This window comes from Pelophylax lessonae (genome assembly GCF_965119305.1).
Source record: "Pelophylax lessonae genome assembly, chromosome: 11".
NCBI lineage: Eukaryota > Metazoa > Chordata > Amphibia > Anura > Ranidae > Pelophylax > Pelophylax lessonae.
In genome coordinates this window covers 206,612,826-206,638,152 of record NC_138778.1, presented here as the reverse complement: position 1 = coordinate 206,638,152, position 25,327 = coordinate 206,612,826, and the positions used below count along the sequence as shown (strand labels likewise).

General features: G+C 43.1%; 1 protein-coding gene across 1 annotated transcript in view; it reads left to right on the top strand.

The window, feature by feature from the left end:
- Window positions 1–9,878: 9,878 nt before the first annotated feature.
- The window catches only part of OPRL1 (opioid related nociceptin receptor 1), a gene marked incomplete at its 5' end in the record, with an annotated part of 130,024 nt that continues 114,575 nt past the window's right edge, over window positions 9,879–25,327 (top strand). Inside the window, 3 exon segments of the mRNA XM_082271602.1 lie at window positions 9,879–9,969; window positions 9,972–10,018; window positions 10,024–10,094. Of these exon segments, the coding sequence (XP_082127728.1) occupies window positions 9,879–9,969; window positions 9,972–10,018; window positions 10,024–10,094 (209 nt within the window).

Here is a 25,327-nt window from a genome sequence, read left to right as displayed (position 1 = left end):
AGTAATGAAAGCCGTATCTAAATGAATGGAACAGAACAAATACAAATGCATCCGAAGTTACGAATGATCCGAAGTAATGAAAGCTGTATCTAAAAGAATTGAACAGAATAAATACGAATGCATCCAAAGTTAGGAATGATCCGAAGTAACGAAAGCCGTATCTAAACAAATGGAACAGAACAAATACAAATGCATCGAAAGTTACAAATGATCCGAAGTAATGAAAGCCGTATCTAAAGGAATGGAACAATACAAATGCAGCCAAAGCTACAAATGATCCGAAGTAAGGAAAGCCGTATCTAAACAAATGGAACGGAACAAATACAAATGCATTCGAAGTTACGAATGATCTAAAGTAACGAAAGCCGCATCTAAACGAATGGAGCAGAACCATACAAATGCATCTGAAGTTCCGAATTATCCAAAGTAAGGAAAGCCGTATCTAAACAAATGGAAAAGAACAAATAAAAATGCATCCGAAGTTACGAATGATCCGAAGTAACGAAAGCCGATCATAACGGATGATACGATAAAGAAAAAAAAACAAAAACAAATGAAACGCAAACGAAAAGAAACAAATTTTCGGTAGTGCAGGATGTGTTTTACAGGCGTTCATGTTGCATGAGACAATGCTTCTCAAATGCCTGTTTTTTTTATTTTTTTACAAGGCTAAAATGGGAAATGATCACTTTTGACGCTTTGCAATCACGCAGTAAATGGACTGTGAACGCCGTAGGCATTTAAGTTGCTACTGTGGTGCGTTTCTATAGAAGTGAATGGAGGCAGTTGCAAAGCGTCAACACCTGCCAAACTCTGCAGGCAGCATTATTTTAGCTTCGCAGCAAAACAAAGCAACGCTAACGCTGTAGTGTGAACACCTCCATCCGCTTCCTATTGTAACAATTCTGTGTGTCATTGATAGGTGTTCGGGAAGCTGTAAAACCGCTTCCCAATCGCCTGTTTTAAACGCATGTGTGAAAGAAGAAACAAATGGCCACTGCTCCCACCTATAACTGGCCTTTGCAGCAAGGAGCACATGGAAGGGCAATGCATGTCAAACCAAACCGAATAAAATTCCCAGCTCAACTTACCGACCAGCCTGCAACCAACCAAATTATCCTGTCTAACAGTATGCTTAAACAGGGGTTTAGTGTGCACATATTTGCAAATACATGCGTCAGCTGCAAAGCCACTTCACAGCATTCCAATAATATCTGCCATCCTAACTCAAAATTTTGTGAGCCTCTATAGTAGAAGCCAGGGGTGCCATCAGAGGGGGACAGCCCATACACATGTAGGGGGCCCAGGCACTGCAAGGGGCCCGGCCGCCCAGGCCCAACCAACCAGATCAAGTTGTTGCTACTGTAGTAACTAGCAATTGCTTAAGCAATTGGCCGCAGAGTAAGCTGATGCAGTCGAAGGGATGACTGCTAGATTGGGCTGTCACTTTGCTGAATATATGAGGTCAACTCTTTGCTGGATTGGGATGTATTTTTGCTGCATTGGGCTGTCTATTTGCTGACTATATGGGGATGTCTCTTTGCTGGATTGGATTGTCATTTTGCTGAATATATGAGGTAGCCTCTTTGCTGGATTGGGATGTATTTTTGCTGTATTTGCCTGTCTCTTTGCTGAATATATGAGGCAGTCTTTTTGCTGGATTGGGCTGTCTCTTTGCTGACTTTATGAGGATGTCTCTTTGCTGGATTGGATGACTCTTTGCTGACTATATGGGGATGTCTCTTTCCTGAATTGGATGACTCTTTGCTGAACATATGGGGATGTATTTTTGCTGGATTGGGCTGTCTTTTTGCTGACTATATGAGGTCGTCCCTTTCCAGGATTGGACTGTCTCTTTGCTGACTATATGGGGATGTCTCTTTGCTGGATTGGATGCCTCTTTGCTGAATATATGGGGATGCCTCTTTCCTGGATTGGATGACTCTTTGCTGACTATATTGGGGTGTCTCTTTGCTTAATTGGATGACTCTTTGCTGAATATATGGGGATGTATTTTTGCTGGATTGGGCTGTCTCTTTGCTGACTATATGGGGATGTCTCTTTCCTGGATTGGATGACTCTTTGCTGAATATATGGGGATGTATTTTTGCTGGATTGGGCTTTCTCTTTGCTGACTATATGAGGATGTCTCTTTCCTGGATTGGGCTGTCTCTTTGCTGACTATATGGGGATGTCTCTTTGCTGGATTGGATGGCTCTTTGCTGACTATATGGGGATGTCTCTTTGCTGGATTGGATGGCTATTTGCTGAATATATGGGGATGTATTTTTGCTGGATTGGATGACTCTTTGCTGACTATATGGGGATGTATTTTTGCTGGATTGGATGACTCTTTGCTGACTATATTGGGGTGTCTCTTTGCTGGATTGGGCTGTCTCTTTGCTGACTATATGGGGATGTCTCTTTGCTGGATTGGATGACTCTTTGCTGACTATATGGGGATGTCTCTTTCCTGGATTGGGCTTTCTCTTTGCTGACTATATGAGGATGTCTCTTTCCTGGATTGGGCTGTCTCTTTGCTGACTATATGGGGATGTCTCTTTGCTGGATTGGATGACTCTTTGCTGACTATATGGGGATGTCTCTTTGCTGGATTGGATGACTCTTTGCTGACTATATGGGGGTGTCTCTTTTATAGATTGAATTCATTTTCATATATTAAGATGTAAGAGTGTTAAAATAAAAGTGGGTGCACTGAAGGACTGACCAGCAGGTGGATTCGGTTGGACGGCCAGAGGGTCGGCCCTGGGGAATATTGGTTGTCAGGCCCGAAGGGGCCTTTAAAATTTCTGAAGGCTGCTCTGGTAAAAGAACATCCATTATAATGGGGGGCAGGTGAGCCTGGAGGGAGTCCACCCCTCCTTAAAGGCACAGGGGTGCACTGGACACCCAGCATATAGAACAATGGCAGCAAAGGTGTCTAAATGGCCACTGCCCACACCCCTCACTACTATTTTGAAAGAGCCCTTCGGCATTTGAAAGAAATTTGAGCGCTCATTAAGGTACCTAATGCGTTAAGATTAATGCGCGTTTTTAATGCATTTGCGTTACGTTAAAAAAATGCTTGCCAGACTCCCCCTCCATGTTGGTTATTTTTATTGCATGGGTTTTTTGTATTATCATCGCGACTAGTAACACTTTCTAGATGCATCTCAAATGTGCTGTAAACTCCATAGGGGCATTTGTGATGTGTTTGCAGTGTGTTTATATTGGCATCAATGGGAAGCGGCAAAGCCTGGGAATTCTAACACGATGCAATGTGACGCAACACAGCGACGCAACGTGATACAACGTAACCCCATGTGAACAACACTGGGATCTGCAGTGCACACATTGTTGTCAGGCGTTTGGGGAACTTCAAAAATGCTCATGAAACGCCTGTTTTTGTAGAAGCTAGTGTAAACTTAGCCTCTGGGCTCATGCACCTGCTTGTATAGTGCAAATTCCAGCATATTTCCCTCAGGGAGCCCAGAGGTGCCGCTCACAGCTGCTTATAATTGGGGATAGACTGATATGGTTTTTTCAGGGCCGATACCGATATTTTAGTCTTAACGTATCGGTATTGGCCGATATGGGCCGATATTTTATACATTTAAGGTTTTGAAAAATAAAGACAATTTTTGACAAAAAATCTGGTACTGAACATGTTAATTTTTATTTAATGCTTAATGGCTGGCTTGCTGACACCCTGTGGTGGGTGGCTGGCTTGCTGGCACCCTGTGGTGGGTGGCTGGCACCCTGTGGTGGGTGACTGGCTGTCTGGCACCCTGTGGTGGGTGACTGGCTGTCTGGCACCCTGTGGTGGGTGGCTGGCTTGCTGCCACCCTATGGTGGATGGCTGGCTGGCACCCTGTGGTAGCTGGCTGGCTGGCTGGCACACTGTGGTGGCTGGCTGGCACCCTGTGGTGGCTGGCTGGAACCCTGTGGTAGGTGGGTGGCTGGCACAGGGGCTTGTGGGTGGCTGGCTGGTACAGGGCCTGTAGGTGGCTGGCTGGTACAGTGCCTGTGGCTGGCTGGTACACGGCCCGTGGGTGCCTGGCTGTCTGGCACTCTGTCTGTGAGTGACTGGCTGTCTGGCACCCTGTGGTGGGTGGCTGGCTGGCACCCTGTTGTGGGTGGGTGGGTGGCTGGCACAGGGGCTGTGGGTGGCTGGCTGGTACAGGGCCTGTGGATGGCTGGCTGGTACAGTGCCTGTGGCTGGCTGGTACAGGGCCCGTGGGTGCCTGGCTGTCTGGCACTCTGTCTGTGGGTGGCTGGCTGTCTGGCACCCTGTGGTGGGTGGCTGGCACCCTGTTGTGGGTGGGTGGGTGGCTGGTACAGTGCCTGTGGCTGGCAGGTACAGGGCCTGTGGGTGGCTGGCTGGCTCGCGGGTACATTGCCTGTGGCTGGCTGGTACAAGGCCTGTGGATGTGGGTGGCTGGCTGGCACCGGGCTGCTGTTGTATGGCTGTGGAACACTCCCGCGAGACTAGTCCCGACTCCAAACGAGGCTGTCCAAGGCGAAGGAGGCAGCCTAAGAAGGCAGAATGACATCACAAAAATATCAGCAATATCGGCCAGTTCCGGGGCCGATCCCGATATATCGGGGAAAGTGCATATTGGCCACCGATATATCGGCCTGGCTGATAATCGGTCTATCCCTACTTATAATATTCAGATTTGTGCATCCAGAGTTCTGCATGGAACTCTGGACGCATTATTCTTTGCCCACAGTTGTATACATATGCGGGTTTATGTGGATAATTTCGTTGTATATACGCATATAGACTCATACAGCAATTCATTTCTAAAGGTGGCTGTATACAAAACTGGTGAGATTTCAAACTTATGGGACTTCTATAGGCGGCTGTTTCCAGAACTTGTGGGATTTCGGACTTGTGGGAATTTAAGGCCTCTTGCACACGATACTCCTGTTTGAGCATCTCCTTTTTTCCAGACCTTTTTTCTTGTATGTATTTGAGAGTATTTGAGAGTATTCGCGTGTATTCGCGTGTATTCGCGAGTATTGAGGCTTAAATTACTGACCAAAAATGCAGATTTTTCTATTTTGTTCTTACTGAAGAATACACAGCACTTGTTTACGCGCCTGTGTGCATAGGCACATTACAATTAATGGGCTGTATTTTAGCTCAAAAAGCTGTACTGAGCATTTTTAAGCCGCAAAATGCCCAAACAGGAGTATCGTGTGCAAGAGGCCTTATAGGCAGCTGTATGCAAAACTTGTGGGACTTCTGTAGGTGGCTGTATCCAGAACTTGTGGGATTTCGAACTTGTGGGACTTTTATAGGTGGCTGTATCCAGAACTTGTGGGATTTCAGACTTGTGGGACTTTTATAGGTGGCTGTATCCAGAACTTGTGGGATTTCGGACTTGTGGGACTTCTATAGGCAGCTGTATCCAGAAATTGTAGGATTTTGGACTTGTGGGACTACTATAGGCAGTGCTGTATTTTGGCCTAGGCCAACAAGGCCCAGGCCTAGGGCAGCACTTTGCAGGGGGGCAGCAAAAAAGCCGCCCCCCCCCCTCCACCTGAGACATGAGAGAGGCGGCTCTAGCAACCAGTGGACTATTGGCCACTGGTTGCTAGAGCCGCCTCTCTCATTCCCCCTCTCTCTCTCTTGACCCCCTCTCTCTCTCGCTCTCATCCTTCCTCTCTCTTTAACCCCCCCTCTCTCTCACCCCTGCTCTCTCTCTCTTTCAGCCTCCTCTCTCTCTCTCACCCTTCCTTCCTCTCTCTCTCTCACCCCCTCTCTCTCTCTGGCCACTGGTTACTAGAGCCGCCTCTCTCATTTCCCCCTCTCTCTCATCCCCCTCTCTCTCTCGCTCTCATCCCCCCTTCTCTCTCACATCCCCCTCTCTCGCTCTCTCTCACCCCTCCTCTCTCTCTCTCACATCCCCCCTCTCACTCTCACCCCTCCTCTCTCTCTCTCTCTTATCCCCCCCCTCTCTCTCTCTCACCCCCCTCTCACTCTCACCCCTCCTCTCTCTCTCTCTCTCTCTCTTATCCCCTCTCTCTCTCCCTCACCCACCCCCCACCCTCTCGTGAGATCTCAGTGGTTAATGCTGGGACTTGTAGTCCTTCAATTTTGGAGGGAGTCACATCCGCTAAAAAAGGAGTGGGGCAAATTTACATAGGTAGGGGGCGCCCAATTTTAGTCTTGCCTAGGGCAGCACAAAACCAAAATACACCACTGACTATAGGCAGCTGTATGCAGAACTTGTGGGATTTTGGACTTGTGGGACTTTTTTAGGCGGCTGTATCCAGAACTTGTAGGATTTCGGACTTGTGTGACTTCTGTAGGTGGCTGTATGCAGAACTGGTGGGATCTCTGCAGTGGAAATACGCCAAAATTTACGCCATGTGCATGAGTCCTTATTGTACAATACTAACCCTGATTTTTTTTTTTTTTTTAACCTAACCAACAGAATGAAGGAATAAAATTACAAAATCGTGGAATCTGAAAGCACAGAAAATGAATGAACCGAAATGGCAACCAGGCTGTAACAGACAGATCCAAATTTCAGAAGGAACAGTAGAAGACAAGATAAGAGGCAAGCAAACCATTTTGCATCTTTATAAGTAAACCCCCAAACACACGGGACAAATATCGTCCAGTATTGACTGGTTCAACAGAAACCGGCCGACATTCAGCACGTGTGTACAGCAGCCGGTCCGACAGAAGCTGGACGTTCGGGCAAGACCAAAAAATATCTTCCGATTGGCACCCAATTATCGCTGTCAGCCAATTTAGAGAGTGCTGACTAGAGCGTTCTGGGGGGGGGGGGGGGGGGGGGGCAGTCCCCCTGTCAGAACACAATAGCTTAGAGGGGAGTAGATCTTTGTACTAACATCAGAATGTTAGTGCAGCTGCTCCTCTTGAGTCCCTCAGTTTTTTTTTGTTCAGCCCACTTTTTTTTTTTGGGTGGGGGGGGGGGGGGGGGTTGCTTCTGTGTCGCATCAGAACCCATTTACACCTGAACATTGTGTCTCTTGCCTCTTGTCGTGTGAAATTAAAAAAAGTACATGTGCTTCCTTGGGGCAGAATTGCGCAGTTTGGGCCCCATAGACATGGAGAAAAAAGAGCCAAAAATGCGCAATTGCACTTCTGTACTACAAGTTTCATGTAAAAAGGCGCAGTTGTGCTCCTGTACTACAAGTTGCATGTAAAGATGCGTAATTGCGCTCCTGTACTACAAGTTGCATGTAAAAATGCGCAATTGCGCTCCTGTACTACAAGTTGCATGGAAAAATGGGCAGTCGTTCTCCTGTACTACAAGTTGCATGTAAAAATGCATAATTACGCTCCTGTACGGCAAGTTGCATGTAAAAAGGCACAATTTTGTTCCTGTACTACAACTTGCATGTAAAAGTGCGTAATTGCGCTCCTGTACGGCAAGTTGCACGTAAAAATGCGGATTTGCGCTCCTATACTACAAGTTGCATGTAAAAATGTGCAATTATGCTCCTGTACTACTGTTGCATGTAAAATTTCTCAATTGCTCTCCTGTACGGCAAGTTGAATGTAAAAATGTGCATTTGCGCTCCTGTACGTCAAGTTGCATGTAAAAATGCGTAATTGTGCTCCAGTACTACAAGTTTCATGTAAAAAGGTGCAATTTTGCTCCTGTACTTCAAGTTGCATGTAAAAATGCGTAATTGAGCTCCTGTACTACTGTTGCATGTAAAAATGCGTAATTGCACTCCTCTACGGCAAGTTACACGTAAAAATGCGCAGTTGCGCTCCTGTACTACAAGTTGCATGTAAAAATGTGCAATTGTGCTCCTGTACTACTGTTGCATGTAAAAATGCGTAATTGCGCTCCTGTACGGCAAGTTGCACATAAAAATGCGCAATTGCGCTCCTGTACTACAAGTTGCACGTAAAAACACGCAATTGCGCTCCTGTACTACAAGTTGCACGTAAAAACACGCAATTGCGCTCCTGTACTACAAGTTGCACGTAAAAATGCGCATTTGCACTCCTGTACTACAAGTTCCATGTAAAAATACGCAATTGCTCTCCTGTACGGCAAGTTGCGCGTAAAAATGCGCAATTGCGCTCCTGTACTACAAGTTGCATGTAAAAACACGCGATTGCGCTCCTGTACTACAAGTCGCACATAAAACGCGCATTTGCGCTCCTGTACTACAAGTTCCATGTAAAAACGCGCAATTGCGCTCCTGTACGGCAAGTTGCACGTAAAAATGTGCAGTTGCGCTCCTGTACTACAAGTTGCATGTAAAAATGTGCAATTGTGCTCCTGTACAACTGTTGCATGTAAAAATGCGTAATTGCGCTCCTGTATTACAAGTTGCATGTAAAAATGTGCAATTGTGCTCCTGTACAACTGTTGCATGTAAAAATGCGTAATTGCGCTCCTGTACTACAAGTTGCTTGTAAAAACGTGCAATTGTGTTCCTGTAAAACTGCTGCATGTAAAAATGCGCAATTACGCTCCTGTACGGCAAGTTGCGTGTAAAAATGCGCAGTTGCGCTCCTGTATTACAAGTTGCATGTAAAAATGTGCAATTGTGCTCCCGTACAACTGTTGCATGTAAAAATGCGTAATTGCGCTCCTGTACTACAAGTTGCTTGTAAAAACGTGCAATTGTGTTCCTGTAAAACTGCTGCATGTAAAAATGCGCAATTACGCTCCTGTACGGCAAGTTGCGTGTAAAAATGCGCAGTTGCGCTCCTGTACTACAAGTTGCATGTAAAATGTGCAATTTTGCTCGTGTACATTTGTTGCATGTAAAAATGTGCAATTGCTGTCCTGTACTGCAAGTTGAGCGTAAAAATGCGCAATTGTGCTCCTGTACGGCAAGTTGCACGTAAAAATATGCAATTGCCCTCCTGCATGTAAAAATGCGCAAAAGAAGATCATGTGCTCAGTGTGCATAAGGTCCCTATAATAATGTAAGTCGGGGCATTATTTACGTCAGCCTGGGGTTTCCGCAGTTTTTTGGCTACATTCGCAAAAAAAAAAAAAAAAACGCGCCGTGGCTGATGTGTACAGCCAGTTGTGATGAGCACAGACGTCAGCGATGCCTCTTGTGCTCCAGCTGGGCCGCCGCATGCAGATTGCTGACTGATCGCTGCCTCTTCTCTGTGTGAAAGCTATTTGGGGGGGGGGGGGGGAGCGGTGTTCCTGGCAGACATCCCGCAGGATCGCGAGCAAATAAAAATTAAAAATCTTCCTCTGACCTCCCCAGCGAAGTTTAAATAATGAACTGCTTCCCTGCTAGTTTGTCAGCCAGCTTCGCCGGTTGCCCTTGAGGGTCCAAACTCGTCAACGTTAACCCTTTATCACAATGTAGGAAGCCAGATGCCCTCATGGGGGCATTATTAACCCTTGGCTGGCCCAATGGAAACGAGACCTTTTTTTTTTTCCACGTCCGAAAGGCAAACCCAGTTGGGAAGAATAACTATTTCTTTCCTGCTATTTATCAAGATGGGGGGCCAACTTCCCAGATGCCCTTGGTAGTAAAGTTTGCGTTAACCCTTTGGTTCCCACCAAGCTGGGTTGTGTAGGTATTGGTTGATCGCTAGCGAAGAGGCTGAACCAATATTCCCAGCTGTCCTTGGAGGGGGAAAATCTCTGCGTCGAAGAGTGTTAACCCCTTGAAGGGCAACTACGGTGTCACTGACGGTGGCGTTGCTGGTCATTAGGGTCACTCTTGGTTAATGGTGGGGGGGGGCCTTGGTCTGCTTGCAATAGCAGACCCCTTTCACACCTTGGTTTAACAAGTGTGTGTGTGCATGAGATGTGTGTCTCTTCTCCTCCCCTTTCAGCCCAGGTCTGAGGCTGAGCCGGTGCTTTCCTCCCCTCCCATTGTCTGTACAGCACAGTGAGTTAATGCAGAATCCCAGCCCTGCTCTCTGCAGCCAGCTCTCCCTCCCTCCCTGTGTCTCTGCACCCCTCCGGAGTATCGATGTGATTGTCTCCCCCTCTCTCTCTATCCCTCCCCAGCCAGGGCTCTGCAGCTGTCTCTGTACTGGGAAAGGTGGAATCAGCAGCCAGCATCACCGACAGCAGCATCAGCACCACTTGCAGCATCCTGAGTGTATCAGGGTAAGTCCCATCCTCCTCCCCAATGATAGCTGCGTCACCTCTGAGGTTGTGTTATCCTGGGGTACCCCCCCACCCCCCACCTTTTCCCTCCCAAGGCCTTGGCTAGCTACGGTTGGGGGGGGGGGAATTGCTCTGCAGTGATTCCGCTTATACCAAGTGCCCTGTTGCTATGAGCTGGTGCAGTGCAATGTCTGGTGACTGCAGTGTGGACAAGATACTCTGCAGCATTGACATTCTACACCCCCCCCCCCCCTCATCCAAACCAAGCAACCCTAACTGTCTACCAACTTTTGGGATCTGCATAGGAAGCCCCAGTCACTTATAGGGCTTTGCAGCGGTGACCTTAAGTGTGCTTGCTATGGGGGGGGGGGGGGGGGGGTAAATTGCATCCTTAGCAAAGATGGATAAATGATGCGTGCTACAGGTTGCAATGGCCAGGCACATTATTACTGCAGAGGAACCAACCTGTGGCTGAGCACTAGTTAGGCATGCTGGGATTTGTAGTTCTACAACTGATAAAGATCTCCCCCCCCCCCATGACTTGCTTGAATCCACAATAAGAATATTAGTGGCATGCATACCCTATTCCTTTTTTTTGCATCCCCAGCCATGCTGGGACATGTAGTCCTGAAAAGCCACAGGTTGCTTGCAATTCATACCAAAGCTGGGCTTGTTTAATGAGCAGAGCAATGATGACGTGTGTAGTACTGTAGCTGCAAAAGCACCAAAGAGTTGTCACCTTTCTTCAGGTTACAGCCGGCAGGACTAATGAAAGATCATTGTTGATTGGCCGACTTGACTTTCTGCACTTTGTATGTGGCTTTTCTTTCTTTTTTTTTTTGCCTTATGACAACCTTTATGTCTTGTTTGGCCCCACAGGGTATGTATAGGAGGTGTGTGCGATGGGTTCAGCGGAGTGTCTGCAGATTGTGTTTCAGGCAGCGTCTTGTCTGCATCATTAGACTTCAGGTCGCTGCATGTTACCCAGGTGAATGCCTGTGACAGGGTATACTAGGGGAGATGGAGGGGGGGTTGTGAGATCTTTATTATCAAAGGCCACCTCCTACTAGGTGACAACTGTCTGTCTGTGAAGCTTGCTGGAGGTTTGGGGACATAAGTCAATGTATTTATTAAAAATATGACAGTTTAGTAAAGGCATCTGCACCCAGGGCACCGTATAATCGTTGCAGGGTCTTGGCGCAGTCACATAAGTGATGTCACACTTTCAACATGAGGCCGTCACATTTATACCCCCCTGCTCCTCTGTAAAAGGTTAGCATGTTGAAGGCAGCAGTGACATTCTAGGGTTATGTAAATCAAGTCTGCCTGGGATTAAACATCACCAGCAGTCCTCATGTGGAGGACCTGTTTAGCAGTGGTGTTTGTGGTCCCTTGAAGGCTGACAACACTTCTTCCTATGATGCTGACACGTTCTGTGGTGCTGTACTGTAATAGGTGCTGTGGAATGCTAAGAAATGGTAGAGGTGTTAACAGGTGGCAAGGAATACTAAAAAATGGTAGAGGTATTCATAGGTGGCATGGAATACTAAGGAATGGTAGAGGAATCCATAGGTGGCATGACATACTAAGGAATGGTAGAGGTATCCATAGGTGGCATAGAAAACTAAAGAATGGTAGAGGTATCCATAGGTGTCATGGAATACTTAGGAATAGTAGAGGTGTTCACAGGTGGCATGGAATACTAAGGAATGGTAGAGGTATCCATAGGTGGCATGGAATACTAAGGAATGGTAGAGGTATCCATAGGTGGCATGGAATACTAAGGGATGGTAGAGGTATTCATAGGTGTCATGGAATACTTAGGAATAGTAGAGGTGTTCACAGGTGGCATGGAATACTAAGGAATGGTAGAGGTATCCATAGGTGGCATTGAATACTAAGGAATGGTAGAGGTATTCATAGGTGGCATGGAATACTAAGGAATGGTAGAGGAATCCATAGGTGGCATGACATACTAAGGAATGGTAGAGGTATCCATAGGTGGCATGGAATACTAAAGAATGGTAGAGGTATCCATAGGTGTCATGGAATACTTAGGAATAGTAGAGGTGTTCACAGGTGGCATGGAATACTAAGCAATGGTAGAGGTATCCATAGGTGGCATGGAATACTAAGGAATGGTAGAGGTATCCATAGGTGGCATGGAATACTAAGGGATGGTAGAGGTATTCATAGGTGTCATGGAATACTTAGGAATAGTAGAGGTGTTCACAGGTGGCATGGAATACTAAGGAATGGTAGAGGTATCCATAGGTGGCATGGAATACTAAAGAATGGTAGAGGTATCCATAGGTGTCATGGAATACTTAGAAATAGTAGAGGTGTTCACAGGTGGCATGGAATACTAAGGAATGGTAGAGGTATCCATAGGTGGCATGGAATACTAAGGAATGGTAGAGGTATCCATAGGTGGCATGGAATACTAAGGGATGGTAGAGGTATTCATAGGTGTCATGGAATACTTAGGAATAGTAGAGGTGTTCACAGGTGGCATGGAATACTAAGGAATGGTAGAGGTATCCATAGGTGGCATGGAATACTAAAGAATGGTAGAGATATCCATAGGTGTCATGGAATACTCAGGAATAGTAGAGGTGTTAACAGGTGGCAAGGAATACTAAAAAATGGTAGAGGTATTCATAGGTGGCATGGAATACTAAGGAATGGTAGAGGTATCCATAGGTGGCATGGAATACTAAGGAATGGTAGAGGTATCCATAGGTGGCATGGAATACTAAAGAATGGTAGAGGTATCCATAGGTGTCATGGGATACTCAGGAATAGTAGAGGTGTTCATAGGTGGCATGGAATACTAAGGAATGGTAAAGGTATCCATAGGTGGCATGGAATACTAAGGAATGGTAGAGGTATCCATAGGTGGCATGGAATACTAAGGGATGGTAGAGGTATTCATAGGTGTCATGGAATACTCAGGAATAGTAGAGGTGTTCGCAGGTGGCATGGAATACTAAGGAATGGTAGAGGTATCCATAGGTGGCATGGAATACTAAGGAATGGTAGAGGTATCCATAGGTGGCATGGAATACTAAGGAATGGTAGAGGTGTTCATAGGTGGCATGGAATACTAAGGAATTGTAGAGGTATCCATAGGTGGCATGGAATACTAAGGAATGGTAGAGGTGTTCATAGATGGCATTGAATACTAAGGAATGGTAGAGGTATTCATAGGTGGCATGGAATGCTAAGGAATGGTAGAGTTGTTCATAGGTGGCAGGGAATGCTAAGGAATGGTAGAGCTTGCAATGTTAAAATGATTAATACATCACAGGAAGCACCCTCATGGTTAACAAAAGACAGACTCAGAACTAGACTTGAACATAAATAAATCACTGGGACCAGATGCCTTACACCCGAGGGTTCTTAAAGAACTCAGCCAGGTGATAGCCAGACCATTGTTCCTAATTTTTATGGATAGTCTACTGACGGGAATGATTCCAGCTGATTGGAAAAAAAACAATGTGGTACCAATATTTAAAAAAGGGCCGAGATATATCCTGGGAAACTATAGGCTGGTCAGCCTAACATCAGTAGTGTGCAAGATATTGGAGGGGATGATAAGGGACAATATACAAGACTTAAGTATTGAAAGCGGTATTATTAGTAGTAATCAGCATGGATTCATGAAGAATCGTTCTTGCCAGACCAATCTATTAACCTTCTATAAAGAAGTAAGCTGAAATCTAGATAAAGGAAGATGTGCGTGGATGTGGTGTATCTGGACTTTGCAAAGGCATTTGATACAGTTCCCCACAAACTCTTACTGTACAAACTAAGGTATACTGTATAGGTATGGACCACAGGGTGAGTATCTGGATTGAAAACTGGCTCCAGGGGCGACTCCAGAGGGTGGTGATAAATGGGAAGTACTCGGATTGGTCAGGTGTGGAAAGTGGGGTCTCCCAAGGATCTGTCCTGGGACCAATCCTGTTTAATTTATTCATAAACAACCTAGAGGATGGGATAACCAGCACAATCTCTGTATTTGCGGACAATACTAAGTTAAGCAGGCCAATATCTTCTATACAGGACGTGGTAACCTTAAAAGCAGACCTGAACAAAATAATGTGGCGGGCAAATACATGGCAGATGAGGTTTAATGTTGAAAAATGTAAGGTAATGCATTTGGGTGTCAGAAAACAAGCGCAAGTTACTCGCTAGGGGGTTACCCACTGGGTGAATCTAAGACTGAAAAGGACCTGGGGGTCCTAGTAGACAACAAGCTTAGAAATAGCATGCAATGCCAAGCTGCTGCAAGCAAAGCCAACAGAATACTGGCATGTATAAAAAAGGGGATTCACACCAGAGATGAAACAATTATTCTCTACTTGTACACTCTACAAGACTCTGGTCCGGCCACATCTGGAGTATGCTGTCCAGTTCTGGGCACCGGTCCTCAGGAAGGATGTGCTGGAACTGGAGAGAGAGACCAGAGAAGGGCAACAAAAATAATTAGGGGAATGGAGGACATCAGCTATGAGGAAAGACTACAAGCATTGAACTTATTCTCTCTGGAGAAGAGACGATTGAGAGGGGATATGATATCAATGTACAAATACTGTACTGGTGACCCTAGCATAGGTAACAAACTTTTCAGAGAAAGTGAATTCAATAAGACACAGGCCAGTCACTAAAACTAGAAAAAAACCAGTTTAACCTTAAACTGCGTAAAGGGTTCTTTACTTTCAGAGCGGTAAGGATGTGGAATTCTATTCCACAAGCAGTGGTATCAGCAGGGAGCATTGATAGTTTCAAAAAACTATTAGATGGGTACCTTAAAGACCACAACATACAGGGATATACAATGAACGGTTAACAGCAAACACATAAACACACACGCATCATAGGCTTAACTGGACAGACCGGTGTCTTTTTTTCAACCTCACTAACTATTTAACTAGTTGTCCATAGGAGGCATAGAATGCTAAGGAATGGTAAAGGTGTCCATAGGTGGCATGTAATGCTAAGGAATGGTATAGATATCCATAGGTGGCATGGAATACCAAGGAAATGTAGAGATATACATAGGTGGCATGGAATACCAAGAAATGGTAGAGATATCAATAGTTGGCATGGAATGGTAGAGGTGTCCATTTGTGGCATGGAATACTAAGGAATGGTAGAGGTGTTCATAGGTGGCATGGAATACTAAGGAATAGTAGAGATATCCCTAGGTGTCATAGAATACTAAGGAATGGTAGGGGTGTCCATAGGTGGCATGGAATACTAAGGAATAGTAGAGATATCCTTAGGTGGCATGGAATACTAAGGGATGATAGAGATATCCATAAGTGGCATGGAATACCAAGGAATGGTAAAGATATCTTTAGGTGCCATAAAATACTAAGGAATAGTAGTGATATCCACAGATGGCATGGGATACCAAGGAATGGTAGAGATATACATAGGTGGCATGGGATACTAAGGACTAACCTGTGTATATGTTTTACTTATTAAGATGTATTTCTTTGGAAAAAAAGCTTGTTTTACATTCAATTTTGGCCTTCACGTAGTGATAAGGTCCACTTGGGGCACTAGGGTTTCTGGATATGCTCAGGACCACATTAGCTATTGCAGGCTGTGTGATCTGAGCAAGAACTAAACCCACCAAAATAGTAACCTCTGTAGAATCTGGGTACATATTGATGTTTTACACTTTAAGCTGGCAGGTGTTCGGTTTTAGGGTCCAAGCTGTACTTGATACACGTTTACTGTTGATTTTGGTTTTGGTAAAAGCTCTGATTGAATTACTGACACCTGTAATTTACAGGAAGTTTGTGGAGAGCCAACTCATCTAGTCTGTTCCTAATCAGTCTTTATATAATGCATAAGGATTATGCAGTCATCCAACCATAGATATACGAGGGAAACTGGGCTCTATCTATCTATCTATCTATCTATCTATCTATCTATCTATCTATCTATCTATCTATCTATCTATCTATCTATCTATCTATCTATCTATCTATCTATCTATCCTGTTTTTTTTTTTTTTCCATTTTGAATGGAGTTAGAGGGGTGTTAGGCCCTCGTCAGGTTTTTATTGCTATCTATGTTCCTGCCGGGTAGATTAATCCTTTCCTGGAGCCAGTTGATGGCAATATATGTATGGAAGTATGCTGCCATGTTGGCACCAGGAAAAAAGGAACATTTTATCAAATACTTACCCTTATTTTATTTTTCTGGAGCCAGTCCATGGCAGCATACATATGATATTATGCTGCCATGTTTGCAACAGGAAAATGGAAAATTTTATCAAATACTTACTGTAATTTTCCTTTTCTTGAGCAGTCCTAGGGAAGTATGTTGCCATGTTGGCACCAGGAAAACGGAAAATTGTATCAAATATTTCCCGTCAATTTTCTTTCCTAGAACCAGTCCCTGACAGCATACATATGGTAGTATGCTTCCATGTTCGCACCAGAAAAACAGAAAATTGTATCAAATACTTACAGTAATTTTCCTTTCCTGGGGCCAATCCATGGCAGCATACATATGGTAGTATGCTGCCATGTTGGTGCCAAGAATACAGAAATTTGTATCAAATACTTACCACAATTTTCCTTTCCTGAAGCCAATCAATGGCAGCATACATATGGTAGTATGCTGCCATCTTGGCACCAGTGATGCAGAAAATGATATCAAATAATTACCATATTTTTCCTTTCCTGGAGCCAGTCCATGGCAGTATACACATGGAAGTATGCTGCCATGTTGACACCAGGAATACAGAAAATTGTATCAAATACTTACCATAATTTTCCTTTTCTTGAGCCAGTCCATGGCAGCATACAAGTGGTAGTATGCTGTCATATTGGCACCAGGAATGCAGAAAACATATCAAATACTTACCGTAATTTTCCTTTTCTTGGAGCCGGCCCATAGCAGCATACATTTGGAATTATGCTGCCATGTTGGCACCAGTAAAAAGGAACATTCTATCTAATATTTACCGAAATGTTCCTTTCCTAGAGCCAGTCCATGACAGCATTCATATGGCAGTATGCTGCCATGTTGGCACCAGGAAAATGGAAAATTGTATCAAATACTTACCGTAAATTTTTTTTTCCTGGGGGCAATCCATGGCAGCATTCATATGGTAGCATGCTGCCATGTTGGCATTAGGAATACAGAAAATTGTATCAAATACTTACCATAATTTTCCTTTCCAAGAGCCAGTCCATGGCAGCATACATATGGAAGTATGCTGCCATGTTGGCACTAGGAATACAGAAAATTGTATCAAATACTTACCTTAATTTTCCTTTCCTAGGGCCAGTCCATGGCAGCATACGTATGGAAGTATGCTGCCATGTTGGCACCAGGAAAATGGAAACTGTCCTGGTGCCAATCCATGGCAACATACTACCATATGTATGCTGCCATGTTCACGCCAGGAAATCTAGTTATCCCCAGAGCAAGCAGTAATGGCAAATGGAGTCAAATATTGAGGTGACAGCTGTCTGGTCTCATCTTGTGGAGATTTCCTCTCACTTCCTATTGCTTTTTCGGGACAGGAAGAAAGAGAAAATCTTCCCAGAAGGGTAGAGCTAAAAAACAAAAAACTTTCTTCTGTTTTTCCTCAATGTGGCTCAGACAGTGTCACATTTTGTACAATGGAGGTGGGTAAGGGAGGTGTTTAGCCAGCATACTTAGTTTGGGAATAGCTCGGGAGTTATGGTGTGACAATGGCTAGCAGATCCTACAATTCACAAAGGTAATGTAACATCAGTAAGGTTAATGAAAAATAAATTAGAGCCAATTACGTAAAGCTAAAACTCCGGGATATGCAAATATTGTCTAAAAACAAGAGTCATATTCTTCCTTGGAATCTTGATGTGCTTTGTGTATTTCTTCCAGATCTGTCCAGTAATCCCGTGTGAAACCTTCCTCTGTACAGGATCTTCCTGTAGCAAAGACCATTCACTGCTACTCTCTCTCCTGGTGCAGAGTGACTGGTCTTGTCTCCGCCCCCCTCCTCTAGTTTTCTCCAGGCAGCCTGTAGTAGGTGGGGCCTAGTTAGCCCCTCCCACAGCTCTGCTTTCTGCACTGGCTATGTACAGCACAGTGATGGCATCACTGCTACATTTATGGCTTTGCAAAGGCATTTGGCACACAAAAGTAGATTTATATATTCTGTGGTTATTGAGGAATATATTTAAATGACATTTTTTGTGCACACAATTTTGCTTTAAATTAGATAGAAAATTATTGGTGTAGCAAATAAAAAAAAAAAAAATGAAAAAAAAAAAAAAAGGCAAACACAGCTACCAGTTCTGTAAGCATGGAGATTGTCTAGCTCAGACTCTGATTCAAGAATTTCTTTAAAATATGCAAATATACCCTGGCCTGGCAGGAAAAACAAGGTGAAAGATCGGAGGGGAAGGGGAAAGAGGGGAGAGAAAATGGGAAATGGGGGGGGGGGGGGGGGCAGAAAGAAATTACCAGCGAGTCCCGGAAATTGGGATTTACATGTGCCCAAATATATCACACAAGATCAATTAAAATTAATTTATCCATGTTTATTCAAAGTACAAAAGGTTAAAAACAATCACAGACACAATTAATATATCACAAAAAATGTATATAATGCATCACATGATCTGGTAGGTGGTTCATATGATCAGGTTGGTGGATCAACGCGTTTCGCTCAAAAACAGCTGAGCTTCTTCAGGATCCAATTGTATATGCGTACAGACAAACCTTATAATAGAACAATATATAAAGTCAATAACAATATATGTCAATCTACATCAAACAATATTTATAATAAATAATACAATGCAATTCATTACAAAATCAAAGCGATCCTGGGAGAGCAGGCAAAAAAAAAAAAAAAAGAGGAGAGAGGAGGAAAGGGGGGGGGGAGAGGGTAAAGGGATGGGAAGGAGAAGGGGAAGGGGAAGGAAGGAATAAAAGGAGGAGGGAGAGACCGGGATGGTGGATGTGAGCGATCAAACCCAAACAGGCCATTGGGGGGAGAAACAAGAGGCAAAGGAGAAGAGAGAGAGAAGTCAGAAAAAGTTACATCCTTACCCTTAGCATAGCTTATTCGACCAATATCATAGGAAGATAGAACATTTTTGGATTTTATAATCAGATTGGCTGTATGATGTGGAGATTTTCTTTTTTCTTATTTTGCCATTGGAAGTGCGGCCATGGGGTGTGGTATTGGGTGTCTGTGAGCCGGAAGAGCCCTCTATGCTCTCAAAATTGTATTACTTTGTTGGGCAGTGGGTGCTAATAATACCAGGCTATTGGGATGAACTGGTACCCATGTTGGATCATTGCCGAGAGGAGGTAAGGGGGGGGGGTGTTTGCCCCCAGAAACCATTTTGTGACTAGTTTCGTTGCAGCAACAAAAAGTGTTTTAAAGTGGTTGTAAACCTCAGACATGAAATATGAACAAAGCATGTGCCTATATATTAAAAAATAGATGTGTGGTACAGCGCTCCCCACCAGTACTTCATAGTAAAACACACTGATAATGTATAATACAACACACTAAGACCCCATTCACACTACCGCGACTTGTCCGCCGACTTGGCCGCCGGACAAGTCGCGGTCCATGCAGTGGTACGGGAACCATTCTAATAGGAGCGACTCAAGTCGCGCTGACTTAGAAAATAGTTCCTGTACTACTTCGGGGTGACTTGGTAGCGACTTGCATAGACATTCATTATATGAAGTCCGTGCAGGTGGCGCCGAAGTCGCGGTGCACGCGACTTCACAGGTCGCCACCCAAGTCGTGCCGCTTCAGTGTGAACCGGCAATAAGATGTGAGGTCCTATACATCATTAGAACCAAATACATTGTGTGGATTATAAAAATAATAAGCAACTAAAGACGCTTTAAAAAAAAAAACATCACTGTGATGCCTAAACCAGTGATCAGCGTTTCCAGTGATTTAGAGTAAGCTTTAAACTCAAAAAGTCCAATATAGTGAAAAGGCTAGTCCATGAGTCCCATAAAAGGTTCACAGCAGTTTCTAGTGCCTGCAACCTTCCAAGCTATGCACTCACCTCCATTACTGACCTTCCACAGGTCAATATGCGCCTTCCCCTTTAACCACTTAAGCCCCGGAAGATTTTACCCCCTTCCTGACCAGGGCCTATTTTGCGATTCGGCACTGCGTGACTTTAACGGACAATTGCGCGATCGTGTGACGCTGTATCTAAACGAATTTGGCGTCCTTTTTTTTCCCCACAAACAGAGCTTTCTATTGGTGGTATTTGATCACCTGTGCGATTTTTTGATCATGCGCTATAAACAAAAAAAGAGCGTAAATTTTGCAAAAATAACAATATTTTTCACATTTTTTTATATGAAATTCCCCCCCAAAAAAAAGTAAAAATCAAAATTTTTTAACATTTTATGCCAATTTGTTTTATGCTACCTATGTTTGGTAAAAAAAATCGCAAAAAGCGTATTTTGATTGGTTTGCGCAAAAGTTATCGCGTTTACTAACAAAGGGAAAGATTTTTGTCATTTTTGTTGTTTTTTTTTTTAACGCGTAATGGCGGCGATCTGCGATTTTTTTGCGGTACTGCGACATTGCGGCGGACAGATCGGACCCTTGACTGACATTTTTGACACTTTTGGGGTTACCAGTGACATTTCTACAGTAATCAGTGCTATACATATGCACTGTTACGGTAAAAATACACTGGCAGTGAAGGGGTTAACTTTTTTTTTTAAAGGGAGGGGCTATGTGTGTCCCTAGGGGCGTGCTTTCTACTGTGATTGGCTGTGGCTTCAGATGTATGAACAGTGATCAACAGTTCTACATAGTAGAACAGTATGATCATCCTTCATACACAGGGGAGAATGACAGGCAGCTTGTTTACACAAGCCGCCTGACTTTCTCCGTCTCCCCCGACGACCGCAGAGTGACCATGTCGCAGTTTTCACCTCCGTACTGGACTGTAGGGATGGTGTTCTTAGGGTCATAGTCAACATTTTTCTTACTCCAAACATGGCGAGTCGAGTTAATGCCAAAGAGCTAAATTTTGAACTCATCTGACCACAGCACTTTCTTCCAATCCTTCTCTGAATCATTTAGATGTTCATTGGCATGACTGTACATGTGTCTTCTTGAGGAGTGGGCCCTTGCGGGCGCTGCAGGATAGCAACTCTATGCATGTGGCTGGCAGGAAGAGGTTAAGCAGTCCCTGCACAGCAGGGTTGGAATGTGAGTGAAAGAAGCTGCACAAGAAGCCAGTCAGTTCATGTGCTGACATAATTGCATGCTGATAGGAGGAAAGAGCAGAGTGACAGAAAGCTCACCGCTGTGCTGCTTCTCATTTCACTGTCCAGTCACAGGCTGGGGGTGGGTCCGGGACAACCAAGGTTGGAAGATGCTGATCATCAGGCGGTGGAAATATAAGCGGCAGTATAAAAAAAGTTATGGGGGGGAAATCTCTGGATTGAAGCTGAAGCCTAGGCGATCCAAGCCGAAGTTCTCTTCTCCCTCCCCGCAGTCTTCTGGGACACGTCACAGGTCACAGAAGACTGGGGGACCATTTACAAACTGCAGTGGGTAGTAGACATGTGCCGTTTGTTTCGTTTAAATTTTATTTCTGACTTATTTTTTGAAATTTGGAAATTTTAATCAATCTGAATTTCCGAATTACAATAGTAATGAATTAAAAAAAATCAAGAATAACGAAACAAGATGTCTGACAAAATTTAAATTAAAATCATTTTTGAATCAAATTTTAATAGTTTTTGCATTTGAATAGTTTTTGTATCGAATAGAAAATAAAGGAATATAATATAAGAGAATTTAACAGAATAGAAAAGAGTAGAATAGAAAATAAAAGATTAGAATATAATAGAGTAAAACAGAACAGAATAGAAAATATTAGACTATAATAGAGTAAAACAGAACAGAATAGAAAATTTAAAAAATAGAATAGAATGAAAAATGGAACAAAATAGAATATAACCATCTTCTGAAATTCAAATTTCAAATAGAATATAATAGAAAAGAATAAAATAGAAAAAAAAAGAATAGAATATAAAAAAATAGACTAGAATAAAAAAAAGAATAGAATAGAAAGAATATAACCTTCCTCCGAAATTTGAATTTTGAATAGAATAAATTCATATTCGAATAGAAAAGAATAGAAAATAAAATAATAGAATAGAATCGAATAAAATAAACATCAGAAAATAATAGAATAGAAAGAATATAACAATACAACTGTTTTCTGAATTCTGAATAGAATAAATTGGAATTCAAATAGAATACAAAAGAATAGAATAGAATAGATTAGAATATAATAGAGTAAAACAGAACAGAATAGAAAAAAAAGGATAGCAAATAAAAGAATAGAATAGAAAATAATAAAGTAAAACAGAACAAAATAGAAAAGAAAATAAAAGAACAGAAAAAAATAGAATAAAAAATAGAATAAAATAGAATATAACCATCTTCTGGAAGTTGAATTTCAAACAGAATGCATTTGAATTTGAATACAATAGAAAAGAATGAAATAGAAAAAAAAGAATAGAATTGAAAAGAATAGACTAGATTAAAAGAAAAGTATAGAATAGAAAAGAATAAAAAGACTATAACCTTCTTTCGAAATTCGAATAGAATAAATTCATATTCGAATAGAATAGAAAAGAATAGAAAATAAAATAGAATAGAACAGAACAAACATCAGAAAATAATAGAATAGAAAGAATATAACAATATAACTGTTTTCTGAATTTCGAATAGAATAAATTGGAATTCAAATAGAATAGAAAAAAATAGAATATAATAGAAAAGAAAAGAACAGAAAATAAAAGAATAGAATAGAAAAAACAATAGAATAGGATGGAATAGAAAGAATATAACTATCTTTTAAAATTCCAAATTCGAAAAGAAAAATATTTCATTTTGCATGGAATTTGATTCGAATGCAATTAGAATGGAATTCGGTTCGAATTAGAATCAATTTATATTTTCCGAATTCAGAAAATTTTAATCAATTCAAATTAAAAAAACAAAAAAAAAACCAAAACAAATTCCGAAAGCAATTTAAACGAAATAAACTGATTTTAACAAAACAAATTTATGTAAATACCGAATTGAAACAAAATAAGTTTTTTCCTTCTGCACATGTCTAATGGGCAGCTGGCCTGTGAAGCCACAAGCAGCACACCTGGCTGCCCACAGTTATGATGCTGGCACCGGTGACCCGAAGGCTGGTGAAGAACTAGCCTGGGGCGGGGACATCGCGGGATCCCTGGACAGGTAAGTGTCCTTTTATTAGAAGTCAGCAGGTACAGGATTTGTAGCTGCTGACTTTTCATTTTTTTGTGAATCAACCTCTTTAACAGATTGCCGACTGTATAACGTGCATATAGTATACGGCAGCAAGGTGGCACCAAATCACGTACCTAGTATGTGATCTGACACATCGGGGTAAGGGGCGCACGTGGCACGGGGCAGCACCTGGCCGTGCTGTCATTACACACAGCAGATGTGGATCACCGGGTGCCGGCCAATGGATTACCGCTGGCACCCGGTTATCCTGTCAGCAGGAGAGTAATAGATTTTCTTTCTCTGCAAAGCAGGGAATAAAATCCATCACATCCCTTAGAAAAAGCACCTCATACAGTACATCAAAACACTGGCTAGGCACACATTTAACGCCCTAGACGTTAACCCCTTCCCAGCCAGTGCCATTAGTGCAGTGACAGTGCATATTTTTAGCACTGATCACTGTTCTAGCGTCACTGGTTCTCAAAAAAGTATCAGTTAAATAAACTTTTCATTACTTAAATAATATTAATAGTTTGAATACCTGATGGGCTTCACTATGGCAGTCTATTCTTTTTACATTTTGGAGTCAAATACTGGGATCCATTGCCGATTGCCGATTGACCATCGCTCCTCATTGGATGATTAGCTCTCCATGTTATATCTTGGGCACATATGACCATTATTATTTATGGTTCTACACATCGGGTAAAAGGCATGTGCCAAGAGAGTGTTGCTGGTGGTGGATCCCACTTCATTTGCATTGCAGAGTGCACTCCTTGGATGGTTACATAGTTACATAGTTGGTGAGGTTAAAAAAAGACACCAGTCCATCCAGTTCAACCTATGATGGGTGTGTGTATAAGTGTTTATGTCAATAGTACATTGAATACCCCTGTATGTTGTGGTCATTAAGGTGCCCATCCAATAGTTTTTTGAAACTATCGATGCTCCCTGCTGACACCACTGCTTGTGGAAGAGAATTCTACATCCTTACCGCTCTAATGGTATAGAACCCTTTACGCAGTTTAATGTTAAACCTCTTCTCTTCTAATTTTAGCATATGGCTTTTTATATTCCCTTTCACTGAATAGTTTGTTCCCTATGCTAGGGTCGCCAGTACGGTATTTGTACATTGATATCATATCCCCTCTCAAGCGTCTCTTCTCCAGTTCAATGCTTGTAGTCTTTCCTTATAGCTGAGATCCTCCAGTCCCTTTATTAGCTTTGTTGCCCTTCTGGATTCTCTCCAGTTCCAGCATATCCTTCCTGAGGACCGGTGCCCAGAACTGGACGGCATACTCAAGATGCGGCTGGACCAGAGTCTTGTAGAGTGGGAAAACTATCGTTTTATCTCTGGAGTGAATCCCCTTTTTTATAGATGCCAATATTCTGTTGGCTTTGCTTGCAGCAGCTTGACTTTGCATGCCATTGCTGAGCTTGTCATCTACTAGGACCCCCAGGTCCTTTTCAATCTTAGATTCCCCCAAAGGCTCTCACCCCTAGTGAGTAACTTTTGTTCGTAATTCTGGCACTCAAATGCATTACCTTACATTTTTCAACATTAAACCTCATTTGCCATGTAGACACCCACCCTGTTATTTTGTTCAGATCTTGTTGTAAGGTTTCCACATCCTGCCTAGAAATTATTGCCCTGCCTAATTTAGTATCGTCTGCAAGTACGGAGATTGTGCTGTTTATCCCATCCTCTAGGTCATTTATGAATAAAATTAATAGGATTGGTCCCTGGACAGATCCTTGGGGGACCCCACTTTCCACACCAGACCATTCCGAGTGATCCCCATTTATCACCATCCTTTGGACTCGACCCTGAAGCCAGTTTTCAATCCAGATACTCACCCTATGGTCCATACCTACGTACCTTAGTTTGTACAGTAAACGTTTGTGGGGAACTGTATCAAATGCCTTTGCAAAATCC